Genomic DNA, 25,646 nt, shown 5'->3' on the forward strand with positions numbered 1-25,646 from the left:
TCGATTATTTAAGGGAAGAGGCACATTTTCAGTAATTTGCGGAAAGACATGTAGTCTTCGGTGTGTCGAATGTGGGGTGGAAGCGAGTTCCAAAGAGTGGGGGCCAAGGCTAAGAAGGATGATCCTCCTAACCTGACTGAGTTGGTGTTTGGCATCACTAGGAGGAGGGCAGAGCTTGATTCTAAGAGTGTGCGGTATGTGGGAGGGTTTTAGCTTGCCCTGTAGGTATAGAGGTCCGGTTTTATGCATTGCTCAGTGGGAGATGCATTGTGCATTGCACTCTCCACAACGTGGGGCCTCATTCTTTGAGGAAAAAACTGGTGAGGCATCATCCCGCTGGAAATCTCCAGTCAAACTCAATTTCTACTGAAAATTCCCAAATTGCACTGTAAGCGCTTGGGTGGTCGATCCTTTTCAGTACTGGGTCCCACCCTATGGAATGCCCTTCCATTCCACCCTAGAGTCCATGCTGCATATCTTCCCTTGTGTTTACTAAACTGCCTCCTCCCAGCGCCTTGATGCCTTCGGGCCATAGTTTGCACTTTATAAATCATAAATAAACTTATCCTACAGTGAAATCCGCAAATTGAAATCAACTGGCCTTTCCTAATGGAAGAAAATTCAAAATAGAAATGAACATTGTCTTTTACAAAATGAGTCATCAATAACCAGAGAAACAGCTACGGGAGATTTTCCTAGTACACTGCTGGCAAAGTGTAAAAGGTGTGCACCTTTTAATCTATATTGAAATATTTTATGGAAACCAAAATACCAATACGAGATGTGTGCTTTGGGGATACTCATGTGGTTATGTGGGTTCAAATCCTGGTGAGGGAAAACTTGAGAGAACAATATTTTTTGCATGCTGGCCTCAAACACCCAAGGGGGATGTAGTTTGCACTGTGAAAAAAGTGAGCGGACGCAGTCAACCCACATGTAATCTCAACTTGTACCCTGAAAATCAACACAGGACCAGGGAGAACATCTTCTGTCCAGCAACCTCTCTTCCCACATCCATGGACCTGGAAAATCATCAGAACAAATGTGCCCTCTAATCCTTTCCCCTCCTCACCATGATGTTTGACTTTCAGCAATACTGTTTTATAAATCAGACCTGAAAAGTACACACATCACAATTAAACTACTCCCTCAATATAGGAATCCTTATTGAAATATGTTAAACAATAAGTACAAATGTGTTATTTCCACCCCATCTTGAAGACTACAAATACAAAAATGCAATTCCACTAAATTATAAAGAATGGCTTGTAGGCTGTCTTTTAAGACTTGATCATAGCAAAAGATAATGTGAAATGGTAACTTTTGAGAAAGGCATTCTCCCCCCAAAAAAGAAAAAATGTATTTAAATGCGAACATATGAATACTATCGATGAACACTATGAATTCAACCCAGTCCAGCACCGTGGCAGTGGCTGCTGACTTTGAGTCAGGCCACCAGCCAGGTTGAGGAACTGAGCTGCGTGGGGTATGCCTGCCGCCCGCTTTATGTAATGGACAGCCAGGAGCGTGCTGGCCAATTACTTAATTGATGCAGCGGCTGCAACGTGGCTCCCCGGCCCTGCTCTGTCCCAGCCAAAAGAGGAGGGGTGTTAGGGGGGGACCGGAGGGTGGTGGACAGTTTGGCATGGCACAAAAGTTGAGTGACTTGTCTCTTCCCTCCCCCCCCCCCCAATATCACCAAAATCAGCACTACTAAGCATGTTGTCTTCTGCAAAGAACACATCATTACACGTGTACCAATCCTCCTCCCCATGGACGCCCATGTTGAACTGCAAGGGACCACTGCCTTCCTCTGTGTGCTGGCAGCCCTGGACCGCTGGCTCTTGTTCTTTGTGCATTTTCCTCTCATGGAGCTTTCGCCTTTCCATAGATTTGCCCCATCTCCCCTCTCCCTCCAGAGGTTTCCTCTCTAGTCTTCGTAGTGAAAATGATTTTCCATCACCAAGCGGTCCTACCTCTGCTTGCATATGCTGTCGGAGCATGTATTCAAACGGGACCACAGAACATTCAATTGAAATTTAGTAACTATCACTAAAGGGGATATATTCACCCCCTTTAGCTGTCGGAGCATGGATTCAAACGGGACCACGCTCATGTCCTTCATTAAGCCTTTAAAATCCACCGGGGCAACCTCTTGCATCGAATTCCTGCCTTTGGTGAGTTGGGCTCTGTGTACTCTTGCAATTGCATTTAACACAGTCCCTGAGAGTACACCATTGTTCCTTTTTGATCGCATATTGGCAGGGCTTTATGTTGGGTAAGTAATACGGGGTGGGAGGGCTCATTTCGGGGGCGTGGCTTGTGAGAAGGGCGTGGCCTAAAGTATGCAAACCATAAGGTATGCACACAAATATATTTATGTGCGTACCTTACTATAGTGTGTGTACTATACAAGCCGTCTTTTCTATTTCTATGTTGCATATCTTTTATAAACCTAGAAATATTAAACATATTTCTAGGTTTATAAAAGGTGGCTTGTAAGGTATGCACACAAATATATAACATGTATATACATTTCTGTGCATACCTTACAGTTTGTGTACTTTTCACGCCATCTTTTTAAAATATTTCCATGTTTGTAAAATATGGCTTGAAAAGCACACAATTCAAGCCCTATTTTATAAAGCTTTGACGATGGACAAAGCCTGAGGCGTCTTTGTCCGTCAGCAAAGCTTTATAAAATAGGGCTTGAATTGTGTACTTTTCAAGCCATGTTTTATAAACCTAGACATGTCGAGTCCCCAGGTTCGCCGAGGGTTAAAGACGCCTCAGCGACGTGGGGAAACAGGATAATGTGTCCCACCAATGTTGCGGTGGGACGGGGGCCCTGGCTCAGCCCCACTTTCTGGAGACTGCCAGGGCCCGGGCCACTTAAAGCACTGCATATTGGGATAGATCCTACCTCAGGCAGGTAAACCCTGTGCTCCCACTCACTGATCACCTACCGCAGAGGTTATTGTGATCATTTCTGCTGGCAGTTTACGGATCAGTCTGGTGAAAGATGCCGGCGTGGACCGCCTGAAGGCTTCAGCTGCAGGTCATGGGTTGCTTCTAGGATGGATTCCTTTTTTCTTTTTTTTTAATGTAGGGCCCAACTCTGCTCTGATCATATTTTGGGTGCGCATCTAGCAAGCTGTAGTGGGTGAGCTGGCCATAGTTTTATCAGAGTGTCCTGTGATGAAGTGCCATGTTTGAGGGTGGCCGTGGAAGGAGGGAAAGAAGCAGTAGACTCTGGGGACTGGCAGACGCCACCCTTTTCACGAGACTGACTCGTGGAGCTGATGTATGGAGCATCCACTAAAGGCTACCTAGGTAGACAACCAACTGGCAAAGGGTCCTCGTGGCAGAACCTGGGAACCACTAGCAAGCAACTTATGAGAAGAAACTGATGCTTGATTTTTCAGGAACTATTCTGAAACTATGGGACTCTAGACAAGAGTTCCTAATCTTGGAAATGGACATTAAGGAAATGGGGACTAGCCAGCTGCCCCATAATCAAAACTTGAGCGTGTATTGTACTTCTCCCGTCCCCCCACTGTGTTGTGGAGCTCATCGCTCTTTTGAGTTGGAGGGAACTGACCCTGACCCGGTGGGAGTTTACTCAACCCACATCGCTCTCCTTTCCACCACATTAAGATATGCATCTGGGGCAGGAACATAACCCGAATCCCATCCCTCGGAGGGATGGGATTCGGGGTAAGTTCATATAAACGCCATGTCTGGTTTGTATTCCCTCTTTTTTGTTTACGCATTCCCTTCCCTGGGCGTTTTTAAAACATTAAAGCCAGAGTACATCCTGGTTTATTAAGTCTTATCACCCTATAGGACTTCACCAAACCGCTGCTTGTGTCCAAATAAAGGTTTTGAAAGATACTTTTAGTCGTGAGTATTGCTTACTCCATCACAGTCCCAGCAGATCAATAAGTGAGGGCATCAGTGATTGGTTTGTGGCAGGCAGTACGTGTCCAATAGTTTAACATCCCCTTGCCAGGGCTCGAACCTTCAATTTTGCTCTGGTCATTTTAAAAGGTATTTATGAAACCTATGCCTTCCACAGCTATGCATCTTGGGGTTAATGTGGTGCAAGCCTTTTCCTACATGCTCCATTACATATTCTTGATGCTTTCAAGAAAGGAGGCTCCCCTTTTCATTTAAACTTTTGTGGCGATTCTGATGTGACCAAAACTAATGCAGTCTTGTTTTATTGGCTCCTCCGAAATACAATGGCTGTGTCAAGATAGCCTGTGGTTGGGAATCGGACTCTGGGCCGACTCTTGACTCTGGTAAATTGCAATTTCTTGCTCCAGTGAGATTTTCCGGTGCTTCTATAGGTTTTTTCTACTTTCATGACATCCTGCATCTGTAGTACCTGATGTTTGTCTAGGAATGACCCCTGATCAGTGGGCTCTGTGACAATCACAGGAATACATCACTTCTCCCCAATGGGGAGCCCACCCCCACCCCGGTGAGGCTAGGGAGGTGAGCCCACACCACAACATTTTCTCTTGGGTAAAGGCAAGCGGGACCTCACCGTGAAAGTGTGCAAATTCCTTTAAGGGTAAAACTACATTTTAACTGAGTTGAGGATGGTGAGGTGTGTATATATACACGAGAGGCCGCAGGAGGCCTGGAGAGAGGGATACAGCGGTACGAGTGGGAAGTCCCATGGCTATGACGCATCGGGCAGAGACTGAGGTGCCAGAGAAGCCTGCAAGATGTGAATAGGCTGCCAAGCTCAGACTGGAGAGCTGGACGCGTGGTGTCCTGAAAGCTGGTGCGCGAGAGAAGCAGGTAGTGGTGGTGTGATCATGAAGATTACGTGGGGGACCGGAAGTCCTCGAAACGATGCAGACACCACTAGGATTGAAACCGTGTAACGTCCAGACACCAGGGATATTGGAAAGCAAACACAAAGGAGAAAGATAGTGAATGAAGCAAGGAAGTCAGATGACCAAAGGAGAGAGTCTTGGGTAATGAGGAAAATGGGTGACCGGGGGGGGGGGGGGGGGGGAATCATTATAGATCTGTTCATGCTCATCCCCGTCAGGATAATGAGAAGATAAGGTCTTATGCAAGGGAAGTGAAGGCAAATTTATTATAAGACTAATCATACTCTGCCCAGTCAAGATAATGGGCTGATAACCTTGAAAGCCAGAGAAGCGATTGAGAATCATTACAATACTGTTCTTAGTTGTACCAGTCAAGATCCTAAGACTATAACAATAGAAACAAGAGAAATGAATCAAAATCTTTATTGGACTATTGTTATACATAGAAGTCAAGATACTGAGAGTAGAACACTTAAAGACAGCAGCGACTACGAATCCTTTATAGGAATACTCCCACTGGTCGCAGCCAAGGCAGTGCAAGTATCATTAATGAGAGTGAGATTAAAATGGAAGAACCTGAGAATTAACAAATCTGTGGGTTTAAAAGACCAGTATAATATGGAGAGTAGAGGTCGTGAACCACCCATCAAGGAAGTGCATATCGAGAGAAACTCAAAGGTTCGATAACTTTACTCTGTGAAGAGAAAATAATAACTCCTGGTAGCAGAGTAAAGGAAGAAATAGCAAACAAACGGATATCCTTGATGAGAGAAAATCAGTTTCACATTTAGCAAACCCTATGTTGCGAAGAAGCAAAAGTATATTTAAGGATTCAATGAATTAGTCAAAGAGGTTGCAAGAGGCTTTTGGAAAATCAACCACTAAAATAGAAGTTTGCAAGAAGCCAAACTCTTGGAGATGGGAGTCCGTTTCCAGTCTTCAGTTGTTCAGATAGTGGTAGGGTCAGTTAGGGTTAGTTTGGACAGTGGAAGACACTCGCTGACGAGCACATTCGTTAGTTTGTTAGGTAGGGAACATCCCTTAGAAAGAGGAAGACATGGGCGTTATCCCTTTTCTTTTAATAAAGCTAAGACTTGAAATGTCTTACACTAGCCTGCATCCTTCATCTGACCCGTCGCAACTCCCTTACCCTAGTGTGCTTGGATGGCAGACTCGCCACCTCTTGATTTGATCATGAATGGCCAGGTTGTCCCCTAATGGGGCGTGCAATCCTATGTTGGTTGTCTTTGTCTCACTGACTTTCCAGATGTTCCCTGTGGGTGGTTTGCAGCTGGTTTAGGAAGGCTGTGCTACATTGTTTGCTGTCCCCTCGTTTTGCTCATGCGTAAACTTACTCGAGGTCCGAGCAGGAAGTGGAACATATTGATCATTCGTGGGGACTACTCCATGGTCACACTTTACATGAGCTGTCATGGCAGGATGGTGGACGGTGCTCCCCATCACCCGCAGACTGGTGATGCAGCTGTGAGATTGTTACTCCGCTCGCTCCTAATGTTCTCGTTGTTCGGTGGTTGTGATGGGGAAGGCAGTGTGTGATGATCGGGAGAGGAGACAAAGTGTACACAACTGTACAAACAGGAGCTGCTGTCTTGAGAGCCAGCTGCAATATACCCGCTCTGTGTGCTCCATCTCATATCTCTTTGCCAATAATAATTTATAATGCGAAACAGTTCAACACTATTAGAATGGCATGTTAGAACCCAGCTTGAAAATAGCATTTCTTAGAAGTCTGGAAAATGATCAATGCCATTAACAAACGATATATCGACATTCAGGTGTTTGAAATCACTAGACTTGGACTTGCATTGGCTTTAGATCATTGGTTTTCCTCCTTTTTGCAGCTGCAACAGTTTTATTTTCCCTTGGACCAATACCTACTGCGACCCACCCAAAGGACACAAAAAGGAGGTCAATAAATTAGACAAAGATGTTGGGAATTCCCAGGATCTCCACATTTCCAATGACACGGGAACACATCTAGTTGACCAGCCTTATCTGTGTAAATCTCTGCTTTGTCTGACATACACATGGGGTTCCTCGACCACCACCACATCATCATTTTTTCCTCTTGCGCATTACAGGAGCATGATCATCCCAAACTAGATCACAGGCCCAATTAATCATGTCTGGGCTGATTTCAACCAGCAAGTTGTACAAAACGCCTTCATTAATATAAATTAACCACAGTGAACAGCTTGACTTCAGGCAAAGGAAAAAGGTAATGAATGGGGCTTTTGCAGAAGAAAAACTCCAATAACGGGTATTTATTTTGGCATTTATAGAGCGCACTAAACCCTCACGCGTCAAGACACTGGATACAATCATTAGCTGAACTTGAACTTATTTGCAATCATTAACATGACTTAACAGGTGCCGAACACGGTCATGCTGGGTAAGTACAAAGGTGCATATTTGGAGATGAGGGATGCATCTATGATTTGTGGGAGAAGAGCAATGGTTTGAGCTGCTTGCCGAAAGCCCAATAAGAGTGTTCCAGTCCCAAGGATGTTGGTAGTGTGTTCCAATTCTTGGCTGCGATTACCGGGACGCTGGCTTCACTGGCTCTTTGCAGTCGGAATCTTGGGTTGTTGAGGCGATTAGTGTGGGATGATCGGGGAAGTATGGTGACGCACGTTTTAGTGAATTTAGTTTCAAGAGTTTGAGATACATTTGTGGATTATGGCCAGTGTTTTGAAGCAAATGCGCTCTCGAATTGGCAGTCAATGTGCATTTCTTCTGGCTTGAGAAATATATAATTTTTTTTTTTTTGGCTATGCTTAGGGCCGCCCTTAGGTGAAGTTTGTTGAGGTTACCAGCAGAAGTGCCTGCAAATAGGGGGTTGCAGTAGTCCAAACTGGAGCCCATCAAGGCCTTTGCGATAGTGAGGCAGCTTTCTCTACACAGGAATGGTCTACAGGCCTAGATACATTTTGTGGTGTAGGCTGCTGAGGAGGCAATGGCCTTGACTTGCCTGTAAAGTGATAAGGTGGAGTCGAGATACACTCAGTTTTGATGCTGCTGGAGACCTGGATAGAGATGCCGTTAATGTTGAAAGATTTGTATGCCAGGTCTAGTTTGTTTAGGAGCGGTGGTGAGACGACCAAGAGCAGCTCGGTTTTGTCATAGTTGGGACAGAGCATGTGTGTCACCATCCAAGCTTGGATAGTTTAGTACACTAATCTCATAGAATCAAGAGTCAGTGGGGTAGTCGCTTGTGATGGGTAGGAGTAGCTGCAGATCAGCATAATTTGTGTAAGAGATCCCCCGAGTGTAGAGTAGATGGAAAAGTGGTTTGGTGAAGATATTGTACAGTGTGGGTGACGCACATGATCCTTGAGGGACACCACATCTGACTTGGGCTGGTTAAGCTGAGGAAGATGTGGAAAAGGCTCTCATTGTTCTGTTTGATGGGAAGGAAGAAATCCATGTAGTAGTCTCCGGGGAGAAGTGGGCGGACGAGTGGAGGTGCTTGCATAGTGCTTGCACAACGATGCTGGTTGACTTGGGGTTTCAGGTCAGGGATGTCATATGTGGTGGGTAATTTATTTTTCTTTTGCTGGATCTTTTTTTGAAGCATGGATATTTTGCTCATTAAGGCATATTGTATGTTAGTGCACCAATTTGTATCTTTGGTGCAATTGATGGTGGGTGGGGCTGGGGATTCTATTTCCCGTATTATGAAGAAGAACTCCCTGGTGATAGTTGGCTTTGGCGATTCTGGCCTTGTAAATTATGCTTTTTGCTTGGAGGATGGCATGTTTGTATGCTTTTGTTGTGGGAGTGAATTGGGCTTTATTTTAAAATTGGGATTATTTCTCCAAGAAGGTTCTCCTGTGTGTTTAAAAGTATGGAGTATTTTCAGGTCTGGGATGAACCAGGTGTTGATGTGGGCAATGGGTTTGGCTTTTTGATTAGTCAGCAGGGCTACTGTGTCCATGGCTATAGCCAGGGATTGGTTGTAGTTGTTAACTAAGATGGCCGTGTCACTGCAAGGTGTAGCTTGCTCTGTGAGAGGTTTCAGAAAGGGCAGAATGTTTGCAGGCGTTATGTTTCTGGCATTTGTTGGTGCAGCGGGCAGCAAGCAGCAAGCAAGGCCATGTGTGCTGTGCCTGTAGTCTAGGTAGCTGGAATGTAACTATTGTGGTCTGACAAGGGCTGGACATATTGGATAGGAGTGTGATGCGTCAAGCCAATCTAGTAACCAGCCTTTGTTGTGGGTGGGAGTTGTGATGCGTTGTGTGAATCTAGCGAAATCCTGGGCATTGGCTAGGGCAAGGGCATTGCAGTCAGTGTCGTTGTTTAATCCTAAACTTAGGTTGCCAAGGATTGATTATTGAGGTGGCCTTGGAATTAGCAGGGAGGATAAGTGAGATGTCCTCGAAGGAGATTGTGGGGCCCGGGGGTGGTGAGCGGGGGTAGATCAGGGGGGATGGTTGATGTGGCTGTGTGAGAGAGTACGTTTGACAGTTCATTTTCCCCTGAAAAGATGGTTTGGGTGTTGGTTTCTCTGATGGTTAGAGAGTCTTTAGCTATAATAGCAACCCCACCCACCTCTTCCATCAGCTATAGTATTGTTGGGGGTGCCAAAAAGGGGGCTGAGCCTGAAGCCATGTTTTGGATATGGCTAGCAGATCAAAGTTGTTGGCAGTGAGCAGGTCCGCAATGTCAAGTACATGGGCTGCCACTAATCTAGCATTGATTAATGCCCCTCTGATGTGTGGTTTTCCGGATGATGGTTGGTTTGGGTGATCTGAGTTTGAACTGAGGTGTGTCTGGACTTGCAGAGTCTTTCTTGCAACATGGTAGGTGCAGTGGTGGCTGGTGACTTTGAAAGATGGTGGGGCGTAAATTTCTCTGGGCGGATTAGGGAGGGAGCAAACCCAACCTGCATCAAGGGGGGTGAAGTGGGGTTCTGCCCCCGAGAAAAGCTTGGAAAATGGATTGCAAAATGCGCAATTTACTGTCCAAACCCACAGAAATATGACATAAAAAGCATTAAGTTTTACATACTAATGCTGGTACATTATTCTTGTGTGATGGTGTATTTTACAGTAGATTGTATTGAGAAAAGCTGGTACTATGTTGTATGCATAAAGTATGTTGTATGCATAAAGTTATTTATTATATAGATATCCAGTAATTATGGAGAAATATAATTTTCTCTAAAGCAAGGCCTAACCTGAGAAATAGCTTTGCTCTCCGGCCTGTGCCCGCGAATCAGGGGCAATTTAGGGAAGGAAGCAACGCAGTCTAGTGGTCAACTTATTGGGATATTGTCAAGTACTGGATCTCCAAGGATGACAAGTGGCAGGATGGGTGTGTCCTTTAATGAGGAGTCCACAGAGACTTGGCCTAAATACTGGCGGGCTCGGGAGGTATGCTACCAGACAAGGTTTCTTAATCGAGCATATGTGCATGCTCAAAGAATTAAGCATGTTTGTATGTCAAGCATGTGTGCCACCGGTATGTGCGGGAAAAACAAAACTGAGGATTTCCTGGCTTCTATTTGCCAGACTGATGAAAACCACAGCTGTGAAGAATAGTTTTTTCCAGCACATGCATGGACATATGAGAGTGGTTGTTAGAGCTCATGTAGTAGCAATGTCCTATAGAGTACGCAGCTGGCACATTGATGCGAGTTGTGGGAGCATGGGGAAAGAGGCGCTACATGTTGCAGATGGTGATAAAAACTTGTGAGCAGCGCTGGGTCTCCTTGTGCGGGTGTGCCACACCACCTGGTGAAGGCTCAAGGCCTTTAATGGAAGTAGATGTTCTGATAGGCAGATTGCTGGGCCAGCAACTGTATCGGTGTAGCAGGCTGGGTCAGGATTACTTGGCATTATGGTTGATGGGTTGTAGTAGACGTAGGAGGCAAGGTGGCTGACCCTTATGGAGAGTGGCGCGTGTAATGAAGCGCCAAATGAAGTGCTATGTGAGTGCCATACTACTGAAAGGAGTGACGCGTGCATCCAATGTGGCAAGGCTTTGCCTCGAAGGGCAGAGTTTTTGTGGTACTTGAGCCACTGCCAGCTGGGGTAAAGTATTGATGCAGAGCCTTGAGAGAGAAGGTAGTTGTATGCGCTCTCCTGCGTTGAAGACCATGCAGAGCCTTGTGTGGAGCAGCTAGAGGGCCGACAGCAGACTTGGCAGTTGATAACAGTGCTGGCTATAGATCAAGGCTATAGATCAAGGCATTGGGATACCAGGCACATCACCAAACACAGGCAAAGTGCTGCACATTTCCGTGGCCTCAGACTTGTATATCCTCTCGTTAAGATGTAAAAACCTTGCACGGTCGGCTTAACGTCCCAATTTCAAGGCCCACGACTCAAACCCCCTCCCTCAACCCCCTTGTTGCAGCTGCGTCAGCTAATGTTCCGCAAAGCGCTCTGCTGCGTCTTGGTGCCTGACCTCGCGATATATCAATTGTCAAACACACGAAATAAACAAACTAGACCGTTGACCCTCTGCATAAACTTGTCGCCCATGGGTGTCGACCCTGTGGAAACCGGGTTTGATTTTCAAGCACAGGTAGGCGCATAACCAGCAACTATCGGGTAAACCATTTAGCTTAACATGATTTAGATGTAGGCTGAGAAATTGGCATATTTAATGCACGGAATTGGAGTAAAAGGCAGCGCAAAGTGCTTTAACTTAATTTACCAGAGCTGGCGAGGGTTGGGTAACTAGGCCGCGGTGCACGTGAAGTGAGCCTGCTTGAGTCCTGCAGTCAACCACTCAAGACTCAACACACAAAGTGAGAGAAGGTGGCACACATGTGCGCCCATTAGCCGGCCCTCCAATCCCCCACGCAAACTCATGATTGTCATTGGCTGGCAAACAGCCAATGACGATCTTCATTAAACCTGTTGCTATGCCAGCCTATGCCTTACAGTGAGATCCTGGTGCGCTGTTTGCACGCAGATTATAATACTGGCGGACTACCCCTCGAGCGCCCTGCAATCCTCCTTGATTGTGATGATTACGTAGTGTGCGCGGAGCTACGAGCTCCATGTACTTTGTAGTAGGGAAAAGCGCCATAAAACGGGACACACCCCTCTGTGTAAGGGTGGCAGGCCCATCCACATTGCAGAAGATTCATTATTTATACTGCAAATAAATAATGAATCTGCCGCTCTGCAACATTAGTTTTCGGCCACGCCACGCGGCAGAACAGAATGTTCTCTGCATACTCCTGGGTGCCCTGTATCCGGGTGGGGCGGTGCCCCCCCGCCCCCATTGTAAGCAGCTGTCACTGGGTGGGTGTGGGGTGAGTGGGCGGCGAATGATGGGTTCCTGGCGAGTGAGGCAGTCAGGCATCTTATCTGTGATGGTCTGCGAGGTGCAGTGTAGGTTAGTATTGCGAGTCTGAACGAGCACGGTGCCGATGGTGGTAGGTGCAGGACTGAGCTTGGTTGGATGACGAAAGTCGGGTTGGCACTGGTGGTATAGTGGGGATAGGAGTGTCTAGAGTAATGGTACTGGATGCAAGTTTGGACAGTGGTGGACTTCTGCTTGGAGTCCGGGTAGCCTTGGGTACGCAGCGGCCATGAAGCAGTGTTATGGTGTGTGTAGGTCACCGGGTGAGGGTGCTTTTCTGCAGCTGCTTGATGTGCGTGTCATCCGGGGGAGCAATCGGGCAGCTGCGTCTGGAGTTGTACGAGTTTGGCCGGGTGGTGGTGCTTAAGATTTCCATGCCGCTTTACACAGAAGGCATATTGTTGTAGTTGGGCCAGGAAAAAAAGCACAATAGGTCTGTGCAAACAGGCAACAGCACCTACCGATGCACGTGGCAGTCAGCATTTGGGAGACGTGTGCATGCTTGTAGCTTGCAGGAGTCCGAGCTGGCAGTTTGGCCAGGGAATTGGACAGAGCAACAACATCAGTAAATGTGCAGGATTGCAGAAAGGTGAAGGGGGGGGAGGGTTATGGTGAGCAAGCAAGGTAGGCGCAGTGACGTCCGTAGTTTGTTTTGATGGGGCCATAACTTAGATACGGGTGCTGCAGGACTGCACGGCCTTACGGGGCCAGACAGATGCATCCTTGATAGGGGTCCTTGTGAGGGGGCTAACTTCGCCTGCTGGCTCACTTGGCTCCATTAATGATGTTGTAGTTCAGCCAATCCGCTTTGCAGAAAGGTGGGACATCGAGTATGCAAGGCTCTGCTATTTGTATTGCTACTGCGGCGGCCATCTTATCCTGGAGCTGATGTTCCATACTTGGTTCCATACCCCCAGTGGGTGAGCTTGCCCGATGGCAGGGGAGGCACGATGGAAGTGTCTGGCGAGCATGTACTGGCCAGACAGGATGCATCATTGAACTATTTGGAGTAAATGGAGCCAACAAGCTGCAGATGCCTTAACTACAGGATTCCCAGTAGAGCATTTTGATTACATTTTCCATCCGTGAAAACCCCTACTAAAGCATCTACATGAAATAAGTTAAACTTGGTGTTGGAAAAATGTTGAACCCTTTCATTGCTCTAAAGACATGATTGCGCGCTCCAGTATAATGGGCTTATACGGAATCTATTCTTTTGAGTTGTTGTCTCCAAGCAACTTCTGGTTGAACATTAACAAACTCTGATCTGCTCTGCATCTGCTCCTTTATTAAAGGCATATGCCAGATCATTTGCCGTTGTAGGGTAATGCTAGTCCAACTCAATTCAACCATAACGTTCAGTACTTAGAGGGTACTCTTAGTCTTCCTAGTACATGAGTTTATGGTTTTTGTTTGTTTGTCTCGGCGTTCATATATAAATCGACAATGCCTGCGTATCTTCTCGATGTGAATGGACATTAGTTCGGTAGCCCAAGGTAGCATTTTGAAACAATCGTTATTGAAGGGCGCGCAAGTAGGTGTCGATTGGGTGGAAGAAAATTAACTGTACCCACATGAATTTGTCAAACAAAATTTGGAGTCTGCTGGAACATGTGAAGATCAATGTGGGGGTTACTGTTGCCAGTACCAGGTGGAATACTAGTGCGCTGGATTGTGGTGGGTAGGCTTGTGTAGTGGTGTCTGATGTACTGTCAGATGCTAGTCAAGGGTGCATTCCTGTGTTCCCTGCTGTGAGGCTAGTGTGTGTCACGAAGCCTCTAGAATCTGCCTAGTATCGACATACTGTAGATGTACCATTTTTGGTTCTGCGTTTGTTTAATTGTACGGAGTTTGGAAGACATCCAGAACTAATATAATGTTCATTTGAAAATTATAAATGTTTGCTTTGCTAACGTCCGCCCCTGCTGCCTTTTCAGACTCTAAGTTCTTCCTCTTCGGCTCTCAATGGGTTCACGGCAACAGCGTCCGCCTCCACCACCGTAGGACCGCAGCAGTCCATCAACATGCTGAAGGAGCAAAACAAACTCCTTACCCAGGTGAGTGTGTGATTGGAGTGCCACGTGGGGCTTAGGGAAGAGGGAAAACGTGCTTAGAACATGAGTGCGGGCATTCAATGGCCATCAGGCCAGTGCTTGCCTATGATCCATATCTTGGTCCCCCTTAGCAAATTGAAAGGCTCTAGTAACCTCCTCCTAGCGTAGGACCTGTGGAATGTTTTGAGATGGAAAATACCAGAATAAAAACTGGGGTCCAACCATTGACTATTTGCAGTGATTATTCCTTGAGAAAAAGGGTGTAGGGCGGTTCTCCTGCGTGCTTAACTGCCCATAAAGCAAACTATTTTAGCGTGTGGTGCTACTCGGTGGAGAATGTGTGACGTTGGCAAATTTTCAATCTCTTGGTGCTTCCCCGTCAGTACGTTGGTGATTCCAGAAGTGGAACCCTTGCTCTCTGTGCCAAGAGAGTCCATTGCACCACAACCGGGCCTCGCTGGTGATGCCCAAGGAGGCAGAAGCATGTGGTGCTGTTGACTGCCTCTAATGGAGCCTTCAGAATCTCATCCACTTATTCAATGAATGCCAGAACTACCAGTGTACAATCCTTCCCTTGTTGTGTTTGGGGGTTTTTCACCAAAGTTTCAATGGTGGATGGAGTCCCCGGTGCTAGCAGGTATAATGGCATTTCAAAAGAGGAAAAATGTTTCATCCTTGGCAAGCGAGTAAAAGTGTCTGACAACTATCCAATGTGTGTGTAAAATGAAAACATTTGTGTCAAAAAACGTCACGATGCGTACTGCCCAGATTCGCTTTCATTCTACTTGGACACTAAAAGTCTGTTCAGAACTACTACAGATGCCAGCTAGTTACATCATAAATCAAGTCCCTCGCTCTACCTGCTTCACTTCTTTGCCTCATGGGCCTGCTGTTGCTATCTGGCACTACCTGCTTCACAGACACTGTTTTTTGCTTCATCGCTCCTTTCCTTTGCTACTCCGTTTCCCCCACTTCTCACTTTCTGATGCTCTGCCTCTCATCCATAAGTGTTGCTATGCCACAGTTTGCGGTCCATTTCTCTGTCTCCGCCTCTCCACTCTCTGCATTCTGTTATTGCTATTTCCCCTCCTATATCTGGGTTGATAAAACTCCTCTTCCTCTCTCATGTCATTACTCTGGCTATACCTGTTTTTTCATTTTCTCTATTGTGGTTGCTACTCCTTTTGATTATATTTCTTCCACTGCCTCTTATGTTATTGGCCTGCTTTTCTCTAGTCTGGATTTTCTATTTCCAGTCTCCCCATCTGCTTTTAATCTGTGTTTTTCTCATTTGACTGTCTCTTTTGCTCCGATTCATTCCCGACTCCTATTGTGTATGTGTCCTTTTACCTCTTTCTCTTCTCACTTTCTTTGTTGCTTTCTTATGTAGCTCATTGGTCTCTCTTCCCGTGTGAATTCCTGTTTTGGAATGTCTAATACATTCTCTGTTTTCTCTGACTCTCCCCCCCACACTACTTTGTTCTCCTCTATTGCTTAGGTTCAGATTTGCTCTGTCTTTTGACATGGCACCAATAAATATTCAAAAGCTAAAAATGCCTTCTCCCTTCACAAATCTAGTGCAGCTTTACCGTTGGGTGATCCTTTTTAGATGTATGCAAACCTTCTTTTGGCCAATAGACTGGGAATTAGAGTGAGAGGTTAGTCTTACCAGATTCAGTACTTGCTTGAATCCAGATGTTTTACCAGGACCGTATGCCATTACAGGTGTGTGTTCTGAATCACTGAACATTTAGAAGTATTTTTGATAAGTCAATAGCTGTCAGCTCTGTTACAATTGGATGTTACCTGCATCTTACACACACCTCTAATGCAGACACATCAACTCGATTGGAATTAACATGTTACACTATCTCTACAGCAGGGTTATTGACCCACTGAGCTACCTTTCTGAAAGGACTGATTCGGAATGCCCTATAGGGTTAGGACACTGGCAGTGAGACTTGCGTGGCATAACTGACTTATCAAAAGCTCGCTGCCTCTTTGGAGTATCCGACATGAGTTAGGAGATTCGTAATGAGGCTTTGAAATATGCTATATTTTTGGTGGTGGGACTCAGTAATTGAAAATGGGGGAGGGAAGAGCAGAGATGTTTTTAAAAGCACATGACTGAGTAGGAGGGATTGAAGTATGACAGCAGTGTCCTCTTCTCACACGGTTCACCTGTGTGCATCACACCAGCTCGGGAGGATGGTGGGAAGGATATATGTGAAAATACCACGTTTTTACTGTGAGGTTGAAAATCTTGCATATAAAACAATACATTTTTCAGTATTTTTAATGTGGGAAGATTCCTCCCCCACACCCCTCTACATCCACCCACTATATTAAACACCCCTACCCAACCCTCCCACCAAATCTATTTGTTTGGGAGAAATTGTTTTCCATGCAAGGTTTTTAACCTTGGCATTCAATGGTTTGTAACGATACGGGTGGGAAGAGCTCAGACACTCTTATTGCAGAAAATGCTAACACATGTCCGTGCTGTCTCATTACAGCAGCTCTATTAAGAAATTCAGGTACTGTCCCAAAATATTTGTCCTGCTAAGAAATGTGGGTATGATGCAAGCAGCCCTGCTGTGAATAAATGTCATTGTGACATGACGTGCGTAGAGCAGCTCTGCTGATAAATTAGGCTACTTTGCCTGAATTTACAGTGGTCCGGTTGAGAGGGACCGGTACAATCTGTGCCAATGAAAATGGATACAGCACTGCTTCTAACTGCATCCATTATACCGGCTTGCAGTGGGTGGTCAGAAAGGGAGCTAAAGTAGTCCAGACCACTTGCCCAGCTATTTCTTGCTCTCTAAGATGACAAACTAAGTACAGAGCGCTTTCATGCATGTACATTAAGACATGCAAGACTTAAACACATCTTCGTATAGAACACCAAAAGCTTTTCCTCCTCACAAATGGCAAGCAACTGATTGCTAGGTGGCTCTCCTAAAACTTCAACATCAAGAACCCCAAGCCATTAAATGCAATTGATGTGTTTCTGTGATGAAAAGGAAAAAGTATGAAATGCCCATGCTGCTGCCACTGCTCTGCCTCTATTAAAGCTGATAAAACAGGAAAATGATGCACAAATGCAGCCCTAGTTGAAGACCATTTTAATTTTATACAATACTACATGCCCTTAAGCAGCATGTCCATGATTCACAATGCCTTAATACTAACTTATAAAATGCAGGCAGTTGAAAAGTGAATAAAACACAAATTCCCTTCTACATTACTCAAAGTATTAGCTTGATAGAATTTTTAACAGAGGAGACAGCTTAAAAAATAAAAAAAGCAGGACTCCCAGTTGCTTCTTTTGAGGAACTGTGTGGATTTATAAAGTAGAGTTGAATTGCAAGCTGCTGCTTGCCAGGCTGTCACTAGTGAAAGTCGATGATTTATGGGGATGCTGCCGTAAACCTGTTTAAGCTGTACATAAGGAATGATTAGCTAGGAATAATTAAAAGGGCTGTATTTACAAGATTTCTGTGTGTAAAAAGGCCCCATACACACCTTATCTGGAGGGCTGTATAGCATTATACAAAAGGTTTCAATTATTTGTATGTATTATATGTTCATATTTGCAGTAGTCGGTCAGATTTAGTCTTGACTTAAACTTTCAAAAATCCATTTGTTTTGCACGTAGGTTATTGGTAGTAGCTCCTACTCCCCATTCTGTTTTCTTTTTGTGAATGAGGACAACATCAGAGGTATTCTATGCAACATGCTTATAGATTAAAGTAGTGGTTTTCACATTTAAATCCCGAGTAAGTAGGAGGGGCAGCTGGTTTGTGGCTCTAGCCTGTGTATCCATCAACACCCAGCTGCCAAAAAAGCATGCACGGATACCCCTCTTTGTGTGCTCAATACATCCTTAATTGTATCTTAATGCTGATTTAGCCACCTGTGCATTTTTGCCGCTGGTAGACTTATGTTATGCACTCTTTTCTTTCTGCGATGTTGAAAATGGGCCTGCCATTGGATTCCATGGGAGAATCACAGCTGCCATTCTATCCTGTGGATGGATGATACTGGTTGGGAAGAGGCCATTTTAGGGGCTGGCAAAGCATTCCAGAAAGCTGCTGAAAGCAGAGTGGGGAGAGATGGAGGGATGGAGGGATGGAGGGATGGAGGGAGGGATGGAGGGATGGATGGATGAATACATTAATGAATTGTGAGTAAGTGGACTAGTGCTGGGTGAGTCATTTGGTGAGAGTAAGAGGGTGATGGCTGGATGAATGGAAATTGAGAGGGTGAGTGTTTGGATGGTTATATGGACTGGTGAGTGAACGGGTGAGGATGGATGGATTGGTGTGTGCTGGATGAACTAGAACACTGATAGTTGAATATATGTGCATCTTGGTAACAGAGGCACTGTTGGATCTGTGCAAAGGTGAGCGTTGGATGGACTGCGGAGTCTGCATGAGACAGTGAACATTTGGTGTGTGGAGTTGATTAGCGAGCAACACAGTGATTGTGGGAATGACACATTAGGGTGATGGACTAGACTCTAAGGTAAGTAGGAAAGTGAGAGGGTTGGTTTGAAGGGTTGGATGTATTGAGTTGATGGATTGAATGGGTAGATGGATCGATTGGTTGGTGATTGAGAGAATGTGTGTTGGATGCATGGATAGGTGGATAGGTGGATAGGTGGATAGATTGGTGAGTTGGTGTTTGTGCATGGCATATCACTGCTAGTTGAGATCAACAACCCACACGTCAATCTGACACTTGTAAACAAAAGAGTGCATACCTCAGCTTTCTGCATGCGCACGTGTTAGGTCTGTTGCTGTGTTACATGATTTAATGGATGCATTAGCCAGAGAGGGTTTGTGTTGGAATGCATTGGCTGGTAAGGGACAGGTTGAGGGGTGGATGTGTTGATTATGACCAAGAGTGAGTTTGAGGGGGGGGGGAGAAATGCGTGATGGATAGATGACTTGGTGAGTGAATGAAAGGGTGAGTCGTGGATGGTAAGTGAGAGGGCGATTGGTGTGGGAATGAGTAAGGAATGGATTGGCAAGTGGGACTGTGATTGATGCACTGATTTGTGATTTTTTTTTTATTATTTATTTTTTTTTAAATGGGAGTGTACTAATGAGTGAGAATGAATGTAAGGGAAATTGATGAATTTGTGAGTGAGCGTTTGCGTGGCGGCTTATACTGACACTGCACTCCTCTCCACCCTGCATTGCCTACGAAGAACAGCAACTACTGCTACTTGCCTATTCCAAAGTACATTTAACTCTTCACTCCCTGTGCCAGAGCATATGTTCACCCTTATTTGCCAAAATAGGTGTGGTTGGAAATGTGATATAACTGGTGTTGGGGGGGGCTACATAGGTTGACATGCCTGTTGAACAAACCACCATTGACATCCATTGCAGTAAATCGAGGTCTCGTGCCATCCCCACCTAACCCTGCAGCGCATCTACTCGCTATGCAGAACACCCTGGTCTCTGCAGCCTTCCCTGTAACAGTCTACCTAAATCCAGCCCTAAAGTGAAGATGCTAGCCCCACCATCCTATGTGTTTAAAGAGACATGTCTGTGCATGTTGTGTCCTTACTGTTGTCTTTCCTTTAAATGTACTATAAACTAGTCATGCCATCTAAGAAATTGACCAGGAAATTGAATAATATATTTTTCTGTACTACTTCGGGTCCTTATGGGGCACAACATCTTCCACTGGAGCAAATGCACATGCCGGAGTGAGAAAACAAGTGCAAATGGTTCATGGGAATGAACGTGAAGAGAGGTGTATAGTGACAAACAGATGCCCAGATGTTATTTGGAATGTTTTGTACATATACATTCTAGGCAGCAGAAAAGGTCCGTACTGACCCTGTTGGAACAACTGAACTTGGCTTTGTGCAAGTATTGCAGTATTTGCCCCTCTAAGGGTCACACTCCATGATGGCTTTGGCAAACAAATGCCAGCGTTTTCCGCTTGAAGCACACACCTGTAATGACTTTGCCCCAGCGGGCCAGCATTTTCCCCTGTATAAACATGTGTGATGGCATTGCCCAATAGGATAGTTTTTATAGTAGGCAAAAATACACGCACCTACCTACACATACCAGCCAAAAACTCCTAGAAGGGAGGAATTTGGGTGTAGTTCCCTTAAGCCTGGGGAGGCATTTTGTCGTGACTAGAATCCGGCAGCATGATGGCCATCTAATGAACTCTGGACTTTTACCCTGTAAATTTACTTTGGACCCGTGGGATTCTGAGTGCACTGAAACACATGTGTACGAGCGCAATATAAATAAATTATCATATTGCACCTTATTTCACTCAGTTTTATTATTTTTGCCTTTACTTTTTGCACTTTACCTAATAAAGAATGCCTGTATCTTCAGTTGATCTGGGCGTCTGGTCATTGATCACTCGGCTACCATTGTGACGACAACCAGAGAGTTCTAGCTCTATGGAATTCCCTGTTTGACAAATTCATGCGGTTCCATGAAACGTTGCCTGGCTCCACCCCGTTAATCTTCAACCGACCAGTGAGGAGAAGAAATCATTCCTATATGAGAGAGGTGACCAGCATGCAATGCTGCTCACTGCCACATCCATTCTTAACATGATTTAGAAAGGGGGCACGCCGATCCTAAAGGCCCCCTCTGTCAATGCAACCCTTCACAGTAAGTCTTGACCAGATATGAAGGTCCTGATGATGCCCTCTTCTGCCTTTACGGGCCATGCTTTCCCAGTCTTTTTGGGTGCAGCCAGACACTGAACCCTGTCTCACACTATCTGGTACTGCCGGAGGACAAGATATTGGAGAGTATGGATGCAAAGGGTTCTGCCATGGCCTTCCTGAGCATCAGGGCCAGTAAAACCTATGTACTACGCCAGGTGTGGCATTGATTGCTGCAGTTGGTGGCACACCTGCCAAGTGACCAACAGGAATAAGTTGGAAGAACCCTCCTTGAGGGAGGAGTGGCTATGAGAGACTACATGTGGTGTCAGGGATTTCTTGTCTATCCTTGCATGGATGACTAGCAGTCAACCCAGTTCATTGACAGATTATTGTCCAATTAAATACAGCTGTCAGCACAGTATGATGCAGTCAATGGAATTTTAATATTAGCAGAGTGCTTTTGCTGACACGTGTTTCGACCCCCCCCCCCCCCCCCCCCCTCCTCTGGGTCGTCCTCAAGGCAATTCAAACACTGTTCCAAGTCCTTGCCCCAACTCTGCATAGAGCAAGGAAAAACGAATCAATCGTATGTCTTAAGAGTACCCCAATATGTTTGACAGGGTTGAAATTGGTTCAGTTCCTAAATCATGTGTCTTTAATCTTGACCTAATTTTTTTGCTGTAAAGCTACAGATGCTGCAAGTCTGGGTTAAATACCCGAGCGAAATGTATAAGTGCTCTGTAATGGATTACAGAGCTTGGTTTCAATTTCCTTGAGGACGACCCAGAGGGGGTCGAAACACGTGTCGGCTGAGGAACTCTGCTAATAGGACTATTAAAATTCCATTGACTGCATCATACTGTGCTGACAGCTGTATTTAATTGGACAATAATCTGTCATTGTACTTCGAATTGGATCTTAAGAGAATTAACTGAGTTGAGTGCTGATAACCAAGACCCGATTCCTTTCTATCTCTTGACATATATTCTAGGCCTTTACGGGTGGTCTATGGGTTTTTTGGTACACTCAGTCTCCCGTTCCTAAGATTTATTTTGGGGCTCTAGCGCCTTCCACTTGAGATCGTACCCACAGTTACTTACCAATGTAAAGAGAGGGTTGGATGGGAGAGCAAGGCACAGTGGAGAGGTTAGCAGCATTATGGATGCGTTGTTCAGAGGGAGCAGGTGGAGATCGACAGTTGTAGTGACTACGAATATTGGACATAAAATACAGATCAGGTGAAGAGAGGGAGAAAAGGAATGTATTGCAGGCTGCGAGATGACGCAAGTTTTTGTTTGTAGTAGTCTGATAACAAACAGCCTAAGAAGGTGACTGGCCTAGGGGGTGATGACTTCTGAACCAAGCAGAATCTCTATAGAGCAACAAAGCAGCGCGCCTTGAGGGCTAGGTTAGGCACCCTGAACAGGAAGTGGAGGAGATTTAGAGTGGGCGATTGTAGCGTTTTTATCTTTAGTGCTCCATTCCTTCCTTCTAGATCGCCACCCAGGACCTGCAGCTCTCCTCCCAGCCCCAACCTAGTATTTTCAGTTTAGAATAAGGGTGTTGTGACTTCTAGTACGTCTCAAGTGAAATGGTGGTCTGTTGCATAACCCAACTACCTCTCCTGTGAGGTCAGGGGTTGGGGGGATGGAGGGTGGGGGAGAGTTCTGTACTTCGATGTGCATCATAATTGCTTTGCTATTAATCAACAAGCTCTCTCCTGGGTGAAGAGCTCCCCCCCCCCACCCTCCCTCATTAATCCAAGGGAAAAGGCACGGTATGTGATGGGTTGGCTAGAAGTAAGAGCGCATTAGTGCTATGCAGGCCATTAGAGTGAGGTTTCCCCAGCCTGGCCATGCTTAATTATGCAAAGCGTGCGATTCTCTGACAGACACCAATGCTGGAGAGCTGCAAATGCAGGGGAGTAATGCCTACATGCTGCACAAAGATGGCCGCATAACTTTGCAAAATGAAAGGTTCACTTGGAGGGAGCGTGCCGGAGATGCATGTAGCAACAGTCATTCTAGCGCCGTTTCCCACTAGCTTGCATACTGCTTTATCTCTCGCCCTGAATGTCAATGTTTTGCGTAGACCTGCTTCAGTTGTATAGCGCTTGCGATGGCCGCCATGTTAGAGCATGGACACCCTCCTGGGCTAGAACTTTGATTGCTTTCATCTTTGGCTTCTTGGATCTGTCCTTGGACTCCAGGGGAGGCCTAACTGTCGCCTCTGCTTGCACTTCCTCTGTCACGTTTTTCTCCATGTCCATGTCTTTTCTTTTTCTTGCAGGAGGTGACGAGCAAGAGTGACCGGATCACGCAGCTGGAGCAAGAAAAGTCGGCGCTTATCAAGCAGCTCTTCGAAGCACGAGCCCGCAATGCCCACGATTCGAGTCAGCTGGATTCCACCTTCATCTAATGCGTCAGTGATGGGCCTGCAATGGCTGGACCCTGAGGGCTTGTTGCCGACACAACCGGGAGCCTTGAGCTTCACTTCCACGGAATGGTACTGCTGGACTGTACTTCAACAGCTTCGGACACTGCCCTGCGCGTGTCCCTGTATTATAGAAACTTGCGCTGCGTCAGGGGGGAATAACTCGGTTTACTGCTGAAGTCGCTCCTGGGTGCACATGGGGGTGCAACTGGGGAATGATTTATCAGCAACAACCTGGTACTAAAGGGCCGAGGTTCCCTGAGGACAGCAGGTGGTGAAAGGCGCACTCCAGTTATTACTCCCATGCCTTTCAGCCATCTGACCATGACACGTGTGTTTTTGTTTTATCTGGATATTACAGGGTTTCGGGAGACTCCTTCTGTTTAAGTTTACATTTGATATACTGAGTTAAAAAACGACAATGATGGGCCCCCGCCAGGCGCTTGATCAGCATCATCTTCAGACAATGGGCAGCGTTGTCTTTCTAATAAGTGGGCAGCAGAGGGTGCTGTTTGACAATTCTAAATAAGTGCTCGCTTTCTTTATCTCTCTAACTTGGAGGTTAGGTGTTTTCAAAACACTGTGCATTATAGTGGTAGCTCTTACACTCACTTGTGAAAATGTAATGTATGTTCTGTGTCCGGTAGGACATTGGATTTGTGCGGACATGCAAGAGGACTGTTCACATTTTAGTAGCTGGTCCCTTCCCTAACTTGACCTGAACTATCCTTTTAAGGAGGGTCATGGCTGCTGTTCCTCCTGGATGCTTTTGAGATTCCAGAGCCAGACTCTGTGAATCACTGCACGGGTGAAATTGAAGGGTTAGAAGTTTGAATGCATTGATTGGTTTCCGGCTGTAGGAGGGGACTCGAGACCATGATGGTAACGGCGTGCCTTCTGGTCTCTGCATGGCCAATCCTGTGCCCTCGTGAGTGCACTGATGCTGCAGGTACAGATCCAGCGGTCCTAGGGCGGTGTCGATTCGAAGCCAAGACCACCCGCAGGTGGTGGGTAGAATACCACAGGAGGGACTCTGTTCTTCTAGACTGCATGTCTTCTTCCTTCCCTTGGCACACATGTATTTCTTGGTGGTGTAGGAGGCAACGGTGCCAGTTTGCCCACGTCATGTGTGATCCCTTGAGCCAGTCTTGTCTTTTCACTTTGCATGCTGGGACTTGTAGTTTTCTTTCTCCCATTATAAGGCAGGGCTTACAAATCCAATCATGTAAAGTGCAAGTGAAAAGCGGGGACAGACTCGGTGTCATGCATGACATGGGGGGGGGGGGTACTTGGCCGCTATGACGGGATGGTGTAGGGGGTGGCAGTTACATTTGGAGTCTACTGACACATTTCTGAAGTAAAGTAAACTTTAATTTTATAATCTCGAGCTCCGTGAATGCCGAAACGCCTACCTTCTGTTTTCATTTAGGGGGTTGGGGTGTGCACTTTACTCAATCTATTGCTTCAACCAGGACCGGATTAAAAAACAATCTATTGTGAACGCTGTCAAAAGCGAATAATGTTGGTGAGGCTTTCAAGTACAGGGAGAGTAGGGGTGATGGATGGGTCTAGGGGTGGGTGTTGAGAGCAACCAATGCAAGAGCCTTCAACATCCACCCTCGCCACAATTTCCTTCTGCGCCGAAGGCTTTTAATAAGTTCCCTGGCAGCCAGGCTTATGGCGGGAAGGAGTGACGCTGAGGAGGGCTTTTGGAAGAAGGCACTAAAAGGGTTGTGTGTTGGAGGGTGGGTGGGTGGGGGGGGTTAAATCCAAGATGGAGTTGGTTTAAAGGCTGGATGTTGAGGGCACGCGATGTTGGGTGTTTCAAGCACAGGAGACAGTCAGTGATTGGTGTGGAAATGGGTGTTGAGGGGGGATAATGGCAGAGAAGAGGGATTCAGCACAGTTAATGACGGTACACATGGATGTTGAGGGTAAGGTCGGGAACTGGGCATTTAAGAAGCTGGAGGGGAATGGGGGCTTGCCGGCAGAGAGGGGGTTGGTTTTAGGGATGGATGTAGGAGAGTGAATAATGGAAGAGCGGTCTCAATCACGTGCAGCTTGCCACGATCTGGGGACTGTGCCTCGGGATCAACAGGATGTTTAACAGTGAGCCGCTGATGGAACCCCAAGTTGCCCTCTCCTACTTGTTGAATCTTCCACCCGCCCCCAAGTTACGATGGCACTCGTGGAGTAAGAGCAACACTGGTGCTCGTTGCACGGTGGTTTACTTGGATGTTATTGGCTCCAAACCAGTGTTCCTCTGAAGGCCCCTGGAGAATGGTTGGAACGGACAGGCATCAAACA

At 46.1% G+C, this 25,646-nt stretch overlaps 1 protein-coding gene across 1 annotated transcript in view; it reads left to right on the forward strand.

Annotated features, from left to right (window-relative positions):
• SAPCD2 (suppressor APC domain containing 2) overlaps nt 1-24,718 on the forward strand; it is a 133,084-nt gene extending 108,366 nt beyond the window's left edge. The window contains exons 5-6 of the mRNA XM_069609736.1: nt 14,129-14,248; nt 23,196-24,718. Coding sequence (XP_069465837.1) covers nt 14,129-14,248; nt 23,196-23,324 — 249 coding nt within the window. The 3' untranslated portion in view covers nt 23,325-24,718. The remainder of the gene's footprint in view (nt 1-14,128; nt 14,249-23,195) is intronic.
• The last annotated feature ends 928 nt before the right edge of the window (nt 24,719-25,646 follow it).

The sequence above is a fragment of the Ambystoma mexicanum genome, chromosome 8 (genome assembly GCF_040938575.1).
Source record: "Ambystoma mexicanum isolate Mex_15411 chromosome 8, UKY_AmexF1_1, whole genome shotgun sequence".
Classification (NCBI taxonomy): Eukaryota; Metazoa; Chordata; class Amphibia; order Caudata; family Ambystomatidae; genus Ambystoma; species Ambystoma mexicanum.